At 38.5% G+C, this 16,785-nt stretch overlaps 3 protein-coding genes across 3 annotated transcripts; 2 read left to right on the top strand and 1 right to left on the bottom strand.

The window, feature by feature from the left end:
* Positions 1-1,987: 1,987 nt before the first annotated feature.
* LOC126611079 (protein TIFY 5A-like) lies at positions 1,988-3,716 on the top strand. Its single transcript, XM_050279261.1, has 3 exons — positions 1,988-2,220; positions 2,563-2,644; positions 3,216-3,716. The coding sequence occupies exons 1-3, from the start codon at positions 2,177-2,179 to the stop codon at positions 3,417-3,419; spliced, it is 330 nt and encodes a 109-aa protein (XP_050135218.1). The 5' UTR covers positions 1,988-2,176; the 3' UTR covers positions 3,420-3,716.
* Positions 3,717-4,129: 413 nt separating this feature from the next.
* On the top strand, positions 4,130-9,333 carry LOC126611061 (uncharacterized). The gene is made up of 18 exons (XM_050279245.1): positions 4,130-4,342; positions 4,727-4,799; positions 4,905-4,948; positions 5,434-5,476; positions 5,672-5,893; positions 6,016-6,132; positions 6,272-6,343; positions 6,472-6,516; positions 6,609-6,688; positions 6,831-6,895; positions 6,979-7,045; positions 7,218-7,331; positions 7,607-7,680; positions 8,341-8,438; positions 8,523-8,579; positions 8,675-8,743; positions 8,828-8,881; positions 9,087-9,333. The coding sequence occupies exons 1-18, from the start codon at positions 4,224-4,226 to the stop codon at positions 9,162-9,164; spliced, it is 1,491 nt and encodes a 496-aa protein (XP_050135202.1). The 5' UTR covers positions 4,130-4,223; the 3' UTR covers positions 9,165-9,333.
* A 1,142-nt stretch (positions 9,334-10,475) lies between these two features.
* On the bottom strand, positions 10,476-16,652 carry LOC126611057 (protein PAT1 homolog 1-like). Its single transcript, XM_050279242.1, has 5 exons — positions 16,234-16,652; positions 15,373-15,521; positions 14,996-15,052; positions 14,198-14,273; positions 10,476-13,040 (listed from the first exon to the last, which is right to left on the bottom strand). The coding sequence occupies exons 1-5, from the start codon at positions 16,286-16,288 to the stop codon at positions 10,966-10,968; spliced, it is 2,412 nt and encodes an 803-aa protein (XP_050135199.1). The 5' UTR covers positions 16,289-16,652; the 3' UTR covers positions 10,476-10,965.
* Positions 16,653-16,785: the final 133 nt, after the last annotated feature.

Below are 16,785 nucleotides of genomic sequence, written 5' to 3' on the forward strand. Positions count from 1 at the left end.
ACAAAATAGTTAGTAACAGTTGAGATCTAGTAATAGCAATAACACATGGCATGTGCATAAATGGTGTGACATAATATACCAAAGTGCACCACCTCCTTTAAATATACTCCAAAGTTTTACAACATATAGAGGAAATATTACAATTTTCACACAACCTAAACACACAAATTACAAATATCTATCGTCCCCTACAAGGTCCTTTAGGTGTTGTTATGCACAAGGTTCTAAAAGATGCTAGGTGTTAGTCGGGTAATAAGCTGGGATCTAGCGCCTAGGCAGCTAGGCAAGGCCTGGCGAACTAGACAGACTTAAGTAAATTTATTATATATCATATAAATAAGTGTCTATTTGTACTTAAAAATATATAATTATACTGAGATACATAAATTTCAAAATAAAATTATATATTGAGCACATGGGGAACAAGCAAGCATATAATGAGTGTTCATTTAACTATTCAACAAGTCTCTTACATTTTATTCAAAATATAAAATGCAAAGCGGGTGCTTATGCGGGTCTAGGCAGGCGCCAAGGCAGATGCCTAAGTAGTTCTAGGCCCCTTTTCTTAATCTTCAAATGCCTAGAAATTCATTGGGACAATGGCTAGCAGCCTAGCGTCTAGGCAAGACCCAGACGGCACTAAGTGGAACTTAAACGGCGCTAAACGAATATATTTAGAACAATAGTTATAAAGGCATCATATCTCATTTGCTTTACAAAACCAGTAAAAAACCAAGCAAAGCGGCACCATCTCATAAGACTTGCAACTCCCATTTGTACATGATTGGCTTTCGGCTCTCATGCATTTGTTATGAAAGGGAAACAAATTTAAGCACGTGCCATTTGAGGGACAATTTCCACGTGCCTTAAGTTAATTACGAAAACAACTTTTCCTTTTGAGCAAGGAGGACTTGACTAGCTAGATGAGTGACAATATGTAATGTGAGTGAAAGTACATGATAATTGCATGCATGTGGGCTGCAATATATGCCTATGTTGTATGACAAGGACGTTTGTGGAACAAGTATCCATGCCTATGTTGTTTATTTCTCCTCTTGCTTTAACAATGTCCATTTTCCTATTATATGTGAGAATTTGAGGACTGGCCTACAACATTCACAAGTATTTAGTATTATCACTATTCATCAATTAGATATGTTCTGTAAATGTCATTACAACATATTTGATGTTCAAATAATGATAGTAGTGAGTACTTATAAGTGTTGTAACAAAATTCGACATTTTAAGTGAGTCTAGATACTAGCAATCACTCATATAATCAATCTATTATACTTGTGTACAAAAAATGGTTCTCACTACGTCCTTCAAAGTGTTTCTAACTAAAGTACTAACCACGAAATTAAACCTGACAATTTCATGCACAACCTATTAACTCAACACAAAACAAAATCCCTTGGAACCCACTAAATTCCCCATCCAAACAAACCCTTTGTGTTTTTGGATTTGAGAGAAATATATCAAAAGATATTTTTGTTGATTGCAATAATTAAACTTGTTTCTAAAGTTCTAACAAAGACGTGTTAAATATGATTAAACCGCGTCAAATGTAAAAATAAAATTTTCATTCAGAAGTAAGACGCCAAATTCGTAATAATATGATTAGACCACATTCAATTAAAAGAGATGATTATCCATTAACAAAATATCTCAATTTAGAGCTTTTGTCTCCACCTAACGTGCAAGTAAATAGGATTACGAGTCAATTTCATCAACAAAGCAACACAAACCCTGCAAATTCCACCACTCATGAATTGCAATACAGTACTTTCCATTTTTGGAATCCAATTTGAAAAGACAAAAGGCCGCTACCTACACGCAATGTCATAATATAGAAAGTGTGAGAGAGAGGTAGAGAAAATTTGAGGGAGAAAGAGAGTGAAGGATAGAGATATAAAGTGAGTGAAAGAATTTCTCACGTGGCCAAATACCTAGCCAATATTTGGGGCACGTTTTTTATGCTTTTTGTTTTTTTATCAAACACTCTCCTATAACAAACCATGAAACTCTGATCCCTTCGTCGACACAGTTCTCTAGCCGCCCCTCACCCCCTCCCTTATTTTTATGATTTGATTTAATTCTTGGATGGAATAGTAGTCTCTCCTCCTACTGGCGGCTATCGGAAACGGAGTGCAGCTCGTATGCTCAACTTTCTCCGATGGCCACTTCTGAACCACAGTCGGATTCTCACAAAATTCCAACGTAAGTTCATCAATGTTTTCATGCCCGAAATGCTATGATATTTTTCCGCGTTCACAAGCACATAAGTGATTCCTAACCGTGGATCTATGAGATTGACGATGAAATTCACACTTACATTAATGAATGATAAGTTATGATCATTTTGTGCGTGTGTATGGACGATTTCGAAAACATAGCCCTTTCCTTTTGGTTTTATAAGAGATTGCTTTTGATATATCATGCCGAAAAATTGAAATGACCAAACAAATGGTTAATTCTATCTGTTTGCTTGTTGATATCTCTTTTGGAAACCGGAAAGAGACTTCCCTGATATCTCTTTGCTTTCCCTCTTATCTTTGTTAGGGGTGAGTCAACTCGGAGCGAAGAACAAATTACGATTTTCTATAATGGACAAGTTTTCGTTTGCGACGTGACGGAACTTCAGGTACTTTGTGTATTGTATGAAATAGGTTTGCATTTTTAAGGGAAAAAAACTGTAGGTTCTCTCCAATGTGTATGAATATGATCCGTTTCTTTATATCTCACTCGTTTATTTCATGTTACATTCAATGTAACGTGGTAGTGTAGATTTTCCGGTATATACATGAGAGTCAATGCTATATGACAACATTGTATCAAACAAAAAAAACAGAAGAGGAAACTGAGAAATGAAAGGAACAGAACAATCAGAGTTGTGCCATAAAGAATGGTTTCAAAACTAAAAAAGTTCTGGGTAGAAAAGAGGATGTGCAACAGAAGTGTTGGTCAACAAGTAGCTTGAGCCCAACCCTGTGAACCCAACATAAGTGTTATTAATCTGTAGTCAATTATTATTGTTTTTAATTTTTTTCATGTTTTTGGTACATCTGAAGAGAATGATTTCGATCTTGACCATGTTTTGGAAGGACAATTAGGATTTCAATCTAAGATAAGCTTTGAACCTTTTTTTTTCAAACGAAAACAATAACGACAAAGAGTTACCAGACATTCTGATATGTTAAGTTTATCTGGTGTAGGCTAGGGCCATAATTTTGTTGGCAGCTAGAGAAATGGAAGGAAGAGACAGATCAATGTGGTCCAGCGCAGCATTGCTTGCATTGCACTATCAAATTTATGGGCCTCCAGGTGTGTCCCTGAAGAGGTCTCTTCAAAGCTTTCTCCAAAAGAGAAAGCAAAGAAGTCAAGCAGCTTCTCCATACAACTCCACCACCAACCTATGACTATATCTCATCAAATATTATTTTATTATTTTAGGCAGTTTAATTAATATTAGAGATCAATTCATGTATCTTTTTCATAAGAACTCATAGTGATGAACTGCGTTTTAACCACTTTTAATCATGTTTATTTTTCATAGTTTTCTAGCCATTGAACTTAGGTATGTATGTATTCCTTTTTCGACCCGTTGTACTTGTACCTAGCCATTGTATGTATTTCATTGTACGAACAAACATTGTACACTTATATATTGTACTCTTTACACACAAATGAAATCAAGAAAAATCGAATCAAGACAACATTGTGTTGGGCACTATAACCTATAAAGACATGATTTTGAATGATTTTCTAATTTGTGTTTGGCGTAATTTTCGAGGTGAGGAAAACATTGACAACCAAAGACGATAAGATGTGAGTAAGATGAGACAAGGTTAAACACAATGAAGTAAAAAGTGACCTAATTAAGAATCGAAGTGGCAAGCAGATTGATGAGCTCGACCCATAAATTATGAGGAACTAATGAGTTGATCAACCTAAGATTCCCTCAAATCTTAAAATATGAAAAGCCCAAACATCCAATATCCAACTCTTTATCAGACCCCCAATTAACAGGTACTAATGGGTTGGTCAACTTAAGATTGTGTTTCATGCTGGGCTCGGCCCTTTTATGTATTCAATCATGCTCGTGTAACTCATCCTGTTTGACTGACAGCGCGAGGAGTCGAAGTACTCGCATCAGTTGTTGGAACAAACACCAGAGTGTTCCTGTCAGTATTCTGTCAGTCAGAGCCGACGACAGCAGAGATATGCATCCATTAGCTGGAGGAGGAGTTGAGGACGAAGACGACAAGCGACGTCGTCAGAGGAAGCTTGAAGAAGCTCTCGAAATCAAGTCCCTCAGGCGCATCATCAGCGCCTACCTCAAGTACCCTTCTCCCTCTCTCTCTCTCTCAAGTTTGAATTCAATGATTTGGGATTTAATTAATTTGCATCTATGATTGTAAAGCCTGATACTTTCGTTAATTTTGTTCATTTAATACCAAAAGATTTAATTTTTCTTGTAAACAGTCGAAATATTTGAATTTTGGAAAAAAGGCTGCTGTGATTGTCATATAATCAGCTCGAACATCTGTTTTTTACATTCTGCTCTGTTAGATTGTGTATGAATTCTTAAACTTTATGGCTCGAATTTTGGAAATTATGAACCTTTTGATTATTCTGTTGGTGCGATAGCTTACTTTGTTTAATTTTCACAGAGATATCAAATATGTTCCTATAGTTTGAATAATGTCCCTCATTCTGAATGCAGTTACCCGGAGGCGTCAGAAGAGGACGTGAGGCGGTATGAAAGATCTTTTAGATTGCTTCCACCTGCCCATAAGGTATACTACTATGAGAGCCTTCATATGTTTAGGAACTTGGATATAGTAACCAAATTGGTATTTCACTATCTTTTTTGTTTCTAACGATCTCTCTTGATACTGCAGGCTCTCTTATCCCACTACCCATTGAAGTTTCAAAGACTAAGACGGTAAACTTTTCTTGACTATTTTCTCATTACATTAATTTCAAGTTTCTATAATTTGGATATTAGACCCATTACTGGCATATCTTTGGTTTTAATTTAAACTGTAAAATGTGTAGGCAAAGTACCTATGATCTAGAGTTAACAGTGAACCTAGTAAAACTTAACATATTAACTCAAAATCTAATCTCAAGGTTAATGTGGCGGAATTTTCTGACAATCTACTTAATATTCTAGAGTATTGTGACGTCCAAGATAATAGCGTGTTTTAAAAAAAAAATCTGTAAAACATCCTAGGGCTTTCTTTTTGAATACATAAAAAATGTCGTACCCAGTGCACAAGGCTCCTGCTTTACGCCGGGTCTGGGAGAGGTGAATGTCGGCTAGCCTTACCCCCATTTATGGAGAGGCTGCTCCCAATCTTTTTGAATACATGATTGATAAAAAAGAGTTTCGAGATTTGTAATGGGTCAGACTTGTTAATTCTGCAGGTGCATCTCCGCAAATTCATATTTCATTTTTAACATGCTTCAGGTTAGTTCCGACTTCCTTCTTATCTATTTTTCTTTCTAGAAATTTGTTTGATGATATTCCGATGACCTTTTGACATCGAGACACTCCATGACTTCTCAAAGGACTGACATTATGTGAGCGATTCCTCAAACTGGTCTAATTGGTATTAAGGTATCTTGACTTTTTTTGTCTCCCCACTTTTATATTACGTTGCAGGCATTTGAACCTCCACTTGGTTTGAGCCAGGACATAGATGTCTGTGATGGACCACATCTTGAAAACGTCCTGAAGAATCACGATGTTTCTGGAGTAAATAATGTCTTCTCTTCTCAGTCTACCTGCGCTAGCGAAAGATTGCATACCTCCAATTCAGATCAGGCCTGTTGTGGAGAAGGGAGCAATACAGTGAGCAGTTCACCGATAGTGACTACCAATAAGGTTTCTGCAACACTTAAACGACCATGTTAGCTTTTCAATTTTCATTAATGAGAATTAAATGTATATTTCTCTTCATATATGTCTTTTTTCATTAGAAATTTGACCTCTGTAGATAACCACAGGAGGTAGACAAAAATGGTCATCGTGAGTCCATGACCGATAGACACGCTCTAGGCGTGGAATATGACAAAGAGACACAGAACTGTTGTGGGAATGATGCCATTGATTCCAATGGAGATGTAAGATTTTTTGTGTCTTTATAGCTTTAATTTACAACTTATTTGACTAGGTGTGTGTCTCTTTTTGTAATTTAATTTTTCAGAAAGTGGCCAAATTTTTCTATTGAAAATTGTGGCTTTCTTGGTGATACATGTTCAGGTATCCTCACCAACTCGGACATGGTTGGATCCATCATTACAATTACATGTTCCATTAGTTGATGTTGATAAGGTATGTTGCTTCTCGTGTGTTGGATATCTGGTTCTATGAGACTACTTGTCTTCCCTTTAAGCAATAAGAAATATAAGTAGTAAAAATTTTGGTTTTATTTATCAAAATTTCTTTTACCCTTGCTACAGGTTCGTTGTGTAGTACGGAACATAGTTAGAGACTGGGCGGCAGAGGTATCTCATGATTTATGATTGATTTCTGTCCTCGAGGATATCTTATCTGTGATTCTCAGTTTTACTTAAGTTTGTAACTATATAAAATACAGGGACAGAAAGAACGTGATCAGTGCTACAAGCCTATATTAAAAGAACTTGATGCACTTTTTGCTAATCGCTCTAATGAAAGGTAATTTTATTATGTTGGTTATGCTTGTATCGTTTCTTAACCATTGCAATTATCAAATTACCGTTTCTTATCGAGCAAGTGTTTTTTTTTCAAGTACTTTACTAGTTTACTGTGTACGATAATCAAAATTCTTTTTTAACAGTCCTCCTGCCTGTTTGGTTCCTGGTGCTGGACTTGGGCGGCTGGCTTTGGAAATCTCGTGTCTAGGTGTGCATACGTTGTTTGTTTGCTAAGAATTCGATTTATAACATATTCATACTCATGTTTATTATTTCTCATATTTTATACAGGTTTTATAAGTCAGGGAAATGAATTTTCATACTACATGATGATATGTTCGAATTTTATTCTTAATCAGTAAGCATGTCATTACGCCTCACCTTAAACAGTCTTTAATCATCTTGCTATCATGAAAAAGGAATCCATTTTCTGACCATGGAAGAGAGTTTTCAATGGTTGGCAATAGATTCTTTTTCCGATATATATCATTTTCATTTTGTATTCTATGTTTTCTTTTTTGGTTAATCAGTTGCCAAACTGCTGGGGAGTGGACAATATATCCTTGGATCCACAGCAATTGCAATTCACTTTCAGATAGTGACCAACTTCGTCCCGTTCCAGTGCCAGATATTCATCCAGCTAGGTACTGATGCTGCTAATTCATTTGTTACAAAAGCGTTTCTGACATTCTTTCAGTTCTCTAAATACTTTTAAGGCGTTTATCCATGAATCATTGAAATAGATTGTAGTTGAATATACTCTATACTCTTCAATATCCTTTTTTTATTTTTTATCACTGTCCTAGAAAGAGATAACATGCTTTTCTTCTTATTTTTTAATATATGAAAACTATTTTCTTTTCATAAAATCTTCAATTAGGATTTGTATTCCAATAATTGTAGGTCTTCTTTCAAACAGTGCAGGGATTACTGAAGGCTTTTCTATGTGCGGTGGCGACTTTGTTGAGGTTTACAACGATCCAAGCCAAGTAGGTAAGAAAATATGGGTTTCTTATATTCAAACATTTGATTGTTGCTAATGAACACTTGATATTTTGAGCACCTAGTAGTAGCAAATATTGTAAGAAATTTTCCATTGCATTTAACCTGTGGTAATCCATTTGTTATAAGGTGTATAATGTGGCAAGTTGCTTCTGCATAGTGACTGGTGGTCTTAAATTGTTAAGGTCTTGTGTTGATAAGCTGAGACAGTCAGGACGACTTTCAACCCGCTGGTGGGGAAATAATAAACGGAAAATGACATACGGAATGCTGAATGTAGGCTAATATAGGTTTCAACAGATAGTTGCCTTGTCTGGTATAAACACATCTGGGTGAGATAAAATAATTTTCTTGCTTCCCATTCATAGAGTTTAAATATTGATAAGATCTTTGTGAAGAGACCTAAATGAATCTTGTGTCGCAAAGATTGACAAAGTCAATTTCCAAAGTAAATTTAGGGGCAAGGTATAATAAGAAAAACCTGGTCAAACAGATTGACGAAGCAAACTTAGATGAAGCAAATTTAATTTGTTAACTTTGCTTTACTGCTGAGGAAATTACCTTTGAAAGATTGAGACTGGGATGCACTCCAGGAAATTGCATAAATAACCTCTGTAGTATTTCTCATGGAGATATTTGTGGAACGTACAGGTGTCTGGGATGCGGTTGTGACCTGTTTCTTTATTGATACCGCGCACAACATTATTGAATACATTGAAATCATATCAAGAATCTTGAAAGACGGTGGAGTAAGTTCCTCAATCAGTCGTGGTGGCTTCAATTTGTGTTCCGTTGTCTGATCACTTTATTAATCCTTATTGATTCGATGACAGGTTTGGATAAATCTGGGTCCCCTACTTTATCACTTTGCGGATGTCTATGGGCAAGATGTAAGCTTCCTTTCAATTAAGCGTTTCGTTTGCTTGCGTGCTTTCTGAGGGAGCCCTATATTCTCTTTAAAATTGTTTTTATTGTTTTGTTTTAGGAAATATCTATTGAACTGAGTTTGGAGGATGTGAAGAGGGTTGCTTTGCACTACGGATTTCATTTCGAGGTAAGTTCAATCCAGTTCTATTGTGTTGCTTAAGCATCAGTGGATGATCATAACCGTATAAATTGCCTTGTTCATGAACCACAGAAAGAAAGTACCGTTGAGACAACCTACACTACAAATCCTAGGTCGATGATGCAAGTAAGTAGTACCATGTGATGTGGCTTTTCTTGTTCTTCCTTCAAATTCTTTATTCCGCTTTCATGTTGTAATCTCGAAACTGGATCTCTGCATATGTTACTCCTCGAATGCCAGAAATTTTAGATTTGAAACCTGTTTAAAACTGAGTTGTTCTTTTAAAATCTTTGCTGCTTTTGATAATCTTAAGGTCCGTTTTTCCTTGCAGAACCGATACTACGCCGCATTTTGGACGATGAGGAAGAGATCGGCAACAATGGAGCGCCAACCTCCTTTAACCAACTGAGAGACTTTCACGTTCTTGATGCTTGAAATAGTTGTTTTTTTTTTTTTTTTTTTTACCGAGTTGATTGTTATATTACTCGAGGATTACAAATTCTTATTTGTTTAAAATATTTAATTTAAACGTGAAATAATATTTTTTAAATTGAAAAATAGAAAATACTTCCCAGGAACCTCTCCCCGTCTACGCACCCAGGATCCGGCGGCTCTTCACCGCAATTAGGATCACGACGATTCCCATGCAAATCTCCACTTCCAAGTAAGCCAACAAGTAACCGCAAAATTAGGGCTCGAATTAAGCCCAAGGAATTAGCTTCCCCATATGGTATTGTATCAATGGTTTACGACACTGTCATCTTGGCGGCTGGTTCCAAGCAAGTTAAGTTGTGAACGACGTTGATTTTTATAAAGTTTGACCTATAACGTAGTGAGTGTCTTTTTCATATTAGGTTTGGTTAATTATGCCCACGTTTGGCTCAATAGGTCTTTCCTGGACTGAAGCTGTTGGGAGGGCGACCTCTGCAACATTCCCCATGCACTTCAAATCTTCGGCTTGCCTCTACTTTTTAACCATTTTTTTCCATACTCGTATCTGGACAAGTAATCCACTGCTGTACCTGGCTCGATCGTTTCATGGATCTCTGCAGCGATGGGTTTTGTACCCCTACGGGGTGGAGCGAGGGAAGTTTTGAGAATTCAGTCACGGCGAGGCGAGCCGTTCTTCATTGCGATACGATAGGTGTCAAGTGAAGGTGCGGTGATGTATACAGTTGATGCATCCTAACGGACTGGTAAACTTGAACATTGTTCCTACATGACTGGATCAATTCGATCAGGCACTCGCCATCTATTTTTATTGTTCAACTCTTTGACAACACTAAAAATTATTGTTCAACTTTAACAACATGACAAACAAAAAGCTCGCCCCCACCCCCCTCTACCCTCTCTACGTATCTAAAGGATGGAAGGGCAGTAGCGTCCCCTCCAATCAAGAATTTGAGCCTCACAATCACTAGCCAATATGTTTTTTTGTCATACCTTTCTTCCATCATGGTTCGATATTATGGTATCCCGAGTGTGGAGGAACCACACCATTCCATCCTGGATGTGGTTGTTAAACTCCATTGCGGTGACGGTATCCTGAATCTCAAACCGAAGCTGAACCAAAATAACATGGTTCGAATTAACAGAGAAATAATTCTGTTCAATTTCAATCTGGTTCAGTCTAGTTCGGTTTATCAAAAATATTCTAGAAACTAATGCTCTAATTTTCTGTTTACATACACATTGTCAAATTATAAGTTGCTAACAGAGAGACAGAAACATAACTGAATTTGAAATATGGGAGAAAATGAGAGAGAGATGGAACAAAAGGAGTTTTGAAGGTTCTGTAAGACTACACCCTGTACATTATCTCTATCCCTATGCTTCCAGTTCAACACAGAGCCACCAAAATAAAAGCTCCCCAGAAGAACCATACTTCCACACTCCAAACTCCTCGTCCCATACAAACAGAACCCCATCACATTACACATTTTTCTTATGCATGACTATCAATCCATCATCAAACCGAGCATCGCATGTTTTCTTGACCTTCGGAACAGTAAAAAGTTAAGCAACAAATAAAAGCAAAGCCTTTAAAATTACTTCGTTGGGGATGCACGCATGCAGGCACTATCCCCGGCACACCCCAGCCTGCCACGTTCCAAGCAGATTCACTTTGTTAAAGAATCTGACCTCCGCTCAAAGAATCGCCAGCCAAAGACAGATTATGCTTTTTTTTCAGAAAACTTGCAGGTCCTCCATTATCCCCTCACTGATTCAGAGTTCATTTGACCTCCGCTCCCACCATGGGCATTAAGACCAGAAATGGGCATTGATCGATGAGAAAAATCTGACAAAAGCTTCCGCTGATGCTCATCTGTGTGAGGAAGACTAGCACGCAGAAGCTCCACAGGCATTTCACGATGTATTGCCCTGGTGGCCTCTGAACCAATAACTTCTGCACTTTGCTGACTCTGTGTAAATATTGATTGTACTATAGTTTCATACTTACTCAGGCAATACTTGGTGAGCAGACCAAAAAATTCATCAAAGGATGCCTGCCAAAGGGTGCGGTTAGAAATGCTACAGCTTCCAGCAGCGTGAGGGTCGCTTAAGAGTACAGTTGCCCTTTCAAGAACAGATTTTAGAATAATAGTGGCCCCATCTCCAGCAGGGCTTCCAAGGGGTCGAAGTGGTGGCTGCTCTGATGAACAAACAACTGCAACAAGACAAGCACTTAATGCACGAAGATCCACACCATTTATGCATGTAGAAACTGTCTTTGCAAGATTAGTAGTTGTCTCAGCAGCTGCAGGATCAGAGGGTAGACCACCATACAAAAACCTTAAATGACGGAAAACTGTCATACAGACAATACGGGCAAGCTCACTACCAGGGAAGAGAAGCTGAATAAACCTAGAAAGGAGCTTGCGCCCCTTAGGAAGAGAAACTATACGTAGGAACACAAGGTCATCCTTTGGAGCCAAACCCGCTGAGTGGCTGCCTTTACCAAGTGGGTCGACAAGCTGAAGCGATGCTGCCAACCCTTCTAGCAGTATTTGCCGCCTTCGCCTGAGTTGAACCCCACCATCTTGGGGCTGACCTTGTAGCAGTCGATCAATGTCATCAACATCAAGAAGGAGACAAAGGCCATCCTCAATGGCAATTCTAGCAGCAAGCATGGGTTCCTGCTCCAGAGGCTTCTCAGAGGCCTGTTTGCCGTCACCAGAACCAGTGGGAGGATCAACTTCAAGGAGGGGGCGAGGCCTACGTATGGAAGCAAGAGGAATTCTCCCAAGAGCGTCAACAGAACTATGAGTATGCTGATCAGTACTATTACGACCTCGGGAGGGGGACTCTCTAAGATGAGATGGGCAAAAAGGATGTTTCGATCGCGAGCCAGCTGCTTTTTTGGAAAGACTTGCCTGGTGGTAGTAATCATCAATATAGGGGTCATTGCTATGTGTTGCTGCATGCTGCATTTTAAGAATACTCTCTATCTCTTCAGATGTCATGTGCTTAGACCTGAACTGGATCCACCCAGTCTCACTTTTCTGACTACCAGCATCAGAGCCTTGAGAAAAACGTTGTTTTCCTCTTTTCGGTCTATGATCTCTTACGTCGGACAACCCATGCATTGACTTATGAGATGAAGAAGGATGAGTACCATAAAACTGAGACTGCATTGCAGCAAAATGGGCCAAAGATGGCTGAACCGAGTGGTGCAATCTCTGCTGTTGTAGCTGCTGCTGAGCTGCCAGTAATTGTGGGGAAATAAGTCCATCTTGATGAGGGAGCTGTTGCTGCAATATATTGTTTATGAGGCTGGAATGATCGCTGTGCAATACTCCAGCATGGGTAACCCAATGATTTTGTGACCTGCTATTGAAAGGAAGGCCAGGGTTGGCAAACTGAGGCATGTTCCCTCCATAATGCAACCCAAGAGGTAAACCGGCCATATGAAGATTAGAGTTAGATAAAGGAGAAAGGTTTGGTGCAGAAAAAGGCAACTGGGAACCACCAGCAACAGCAGAAAGATTCAGCTGATGTGGTGAACCCTGCTGGAACTTGTTTCCAGGAGGAGGGAATGATGTGAATGCTGACTTGGGCGGTACAATTGGTTCACTAGAGAAGTGATGCTGGACTGGCTGCTGGTCTGGGTATGAAGATGTTCTGTACAAAGGCTTTTGCTGTTTTGATTCTGAAAATAGAGCAGAAGAAGGTTGGGGCTGTGAAGACCACCTCTTTCCTTCCTGGGAAATTTCTGTATCAAACATATGCTGATCTAACCAGTTATTGAAATCTCCGTCTTGGGCCCAATCAGTAGCTGATGAACCTGAAGAAAACACCACGTTAGATAAAGCCAAAATATAATCCAGACAATTGAAAATTGTATAGAGAAAGATATATATACATTACATACTTCACAAATGGAAGAAATCAAGCACATCAAAAGATACCAAAGAGGTGATAAAAATTAACTAGCGAAAAAAGGAGAGGGTGGTATAATGACCATAGACAAAAGTTGAACTCTTAGAACCTTAATTATCTTATAGCTAACTGCTGCTGTTTTTCAGCCTGCTTACTTCTATTTTGCAAGAGGTATTCGTCAATTTGCCCCCCGAACTTGTAAGGATTGGCCAATTTCCTCCCCCCCCCCCCCCCCAACTTTAATTTTGGACAATTTCCCCCCTCAACTCTCATAATTGGTCAATTTCCACCCCGCTGTTGGATTTTTGAATTTTCCATCTATTCTTCCGTTAAGTATGTCACGTGCTATCCACATGATCAACTTTAAAGGGCAAAAACGCCATTTTCTCCAAACCTTCTATCTTCTTACTTTTCGTGCACCCATGTTTTCTACTCCCCATATTTCTTCTCCATTTTACTTCTCAAACCCAGCATTTCTCTCTGTTTCTCCTCCGACCTCCAAACCCAACATTCAATTCCAGGTCATTCTGCCAAGGCGTGGATTGGATCAATGGTGTGAAGCTCCAGCCTTATAAGTTCCCCGCGCGGGGGGGGGGGGGAATCGGCGAATGCCTCATTTTGCAATGCAAAGCAACAAAACCACCCAATCTTTTGCATATTAAATCAATCTCGAGTATCTAGATCTTAAAAAATCAATCAATGATAAAGCATAATGTGCAAACAATTGTTAAGCAAAAATTGTACGACTGTTCTAGTTTTAATACCGTTACAATGAGTGCACTCATGTTTCAATTTGACAAATTGTTTATGGAATGCTAAAACACATCATATATGTTGTTAAACAGAGGTAACAAAAACTGTGGAATGCGTATCCTTCAATTTCTGTTTCTTATTTATTAGACTTCAATAGAGCTCATTTCCAGCAGATACTGGCTCAAATAAGATGACCTAAGATTATAAGCATTATCGCATATGGGACAAAGGAACAATTTCAGAGCAAGCATGCGTGCAACAAAAATAAGAACCACTATAACGTGATGACAAAAGTTAAGAGTTACCCACTTTCCCGTGAAAAAGATCCTGAACCTCTGTCGCCAATAACTCCTGGATGTCTTGGTCCTGTTACAACTTTGTTTAACTGTGCAAAAGAAAAACTACGTCACTACTAAGAGTTTGTGGGGGGCAAAATAGGCTATTAGATGAAAACATCAGGAAAAAGAACTCAATGGACCAGAAAAATCAAGCATTCTACGAAACAATAAAAAAAAAATTCCAATCTAAAAACTTTTGAGCTTTAAAGACAAACATATTGATTAATCACAAGTATAACAATAAAGCATAGAGTTAAAACTGAGGGAAATAATATAATATGCTACATTTAAACCATCGCATTTACAGGGTAGAACCATAATTTGTAAGTATTGGCAAGTGGCAGATAAGACTCTGATGACAAATATAGCTCAATCATTCCAGTCTTACTTTGTTCCAATGAATATCATCAGCAAAGAACAAATAAAAGGATACATATATTCCAGTACTGACCAAAAAGTTCATAATTTCGCGCAAATTTATGCGTAATATGCAAGAACATACGGCTTGAAGTATCTCTCAACGGATGTCATGCTTACAATGATAAGATTTAAAAGAATTCAGGACCAAAGGGCATGCAATACCAGAGATATAAATTAATAGTACTTCTAAAAGAAAAAAACAGGTAACAGTCACTAAGATCTTTAAACGATAAGTACAGCCACACAACTTTCATACAAAAACCATGTCAAACAAAAGATGTGGACCAACAGATATTGATTGCAGACAAACTCAGTTGTTTGCCAAGTCATCAAAGTTAAGAAAGCTGACCTTTGCAAAAGTACTTGCCAGATCATCGATGTCAGATAAAGATCCCAAACCAAGACCCTAATGCAAAAGGAAAGATTGATGTCAATAAACATGTTTTATATTGCTGAAGGACCTGCAACATATTTCATTAAACTAAATAGACAACGAATATGTAGCTTAATAGGGAAATGGGTGCACATAGCATCAGGTCAGGTGTTAGAGTACTCAGCATGAATAAAGAAAAATACACGCACACCAGCTCAAGTGTAAGTGAATAACTTAGCATGTGAAACAATGCTTCAAAAAGAACACAAGTGCAAATTAAACACAATAAACTATTTCATTGTTGGCCTTAACGGACCATTGTAAGCTCAGGGGGGTGGGGAAGATAATCTAACCTCTTCTTTCTCAAATAAATGGTACTCATTATCAACAGGCCCGAATAAAGGTTTCCTGTCTTCCTCATCGTCCAAACCCCCCAACTCAACCTCGTCCACCAGATTTTGACCAAAAAATTCATATTGTGACGCATCAAAGAGTTTATTCTCTGTATGACAATACAAAAATAGGTTAGACATCCGTAAAAAGAGAGCTAATTTCAAGAGTTCATAAACAAGTAAAGCTGCGAAAATGAATCATCAAGACATCTGAAAAAAGTGAGCTAATTTCATCAGTTCATAAACAAGTAAAGCTGCGAAAATGAATCATCTAAGTCATGGTACTAAGTGCTAAGAGCGCAGTGCATACTAAAACAGAACAATTATCAAGCCATTGTGCAAAATCCGAAGAGTGAGTACCCCAACCATTCATTTCGCATCCGATTCAAACCACAATGACGGACAAATTTTCAGTCTTTCTCATGACCGGGATCATACAGCCTCGAAACAGCCTTAAATCAAAATTAAGCTAAACTTGATTGTGAGAGTAAACGCTCTGCAGAAATTGTTGGGCAACAAAAATTTACATCCACAAACAGTAATCATAAACTCCAAATTTCGACTTCTATACAAATCTCCCAAACAAGCTACAGAAGCAGGTCGAAGAACAAAAACCCTTATCATTTTCTGGTGAAAAAAGATTGGAAAGGGGAATAAGAATCGAATGCCAATTTTCGCCTCAGATTCTTCGAACCAAAAAGACATTCAAATATTTACGATTTTCTTTTCTTTTCCTTCAACTGTCTCAGCATCCAAACAACCTCTTAAGCAAAAAAGAGAAGAAGAAAAAATAGATCTTGAAGGCAAAAGACGAAAGCAGACCTGATGAGGAACGATCAAGCAAGTCCCTGAAATCTGTACCATTAGATCTCTCCATATTTACAGAACAACCAAGACCGCCGTCCCCGACCCTAGAAACTGGAAGCTCCGCCGCAGAACCAAAAACTACGCTGTATTGGTCCAGATCACCACCAACACCGCAAAGCGCCGAGACTCCAAGGCTTCATTAGGAGATTTACGCGGTGGGGGATGGCAAGGAAGTGTAAATAGAGGGGAATCCGCGGGTCAAATTCGACAAAAAGGGTTAACCCCTCTCTCTTCTGAGAGGGATATTAGAGAGAGAGAGGGAGGAGAGAGAGAGAGGGTTAGGTCATTTTCTTTGCAGCGCGAAAGAGACGACGACTTTCGCATTCGTGCACGTGCCTTCCTCCAGCGAATGGCGGTGAGCAAACGCAGAGAGAGAAGGCGCGGCGAGGTGGTGCGCTCTCATTGGTTGGCTTGCAACTGTTTCTTTCTATATTAAACTCGGATACTCGGACTCGGTTGGCTTACATCTTGAACCCGACTAAACATGAATCCGAACACAACCCAAAC

This window comes from Malus sylvestris, chromosome 17 (genome assembly GCF_916048215.2).
Source record: "Malus sylvestris chromosome 17, drMalSylv7.2, whole genome shotgun sequence".
NCBI classification, from domain to species: Eukaryota; Viridiplantae; Streptophyta; class Magnoliopsida; order Rosales; family Rosaceae; genus Malus; species Malus sylvestris.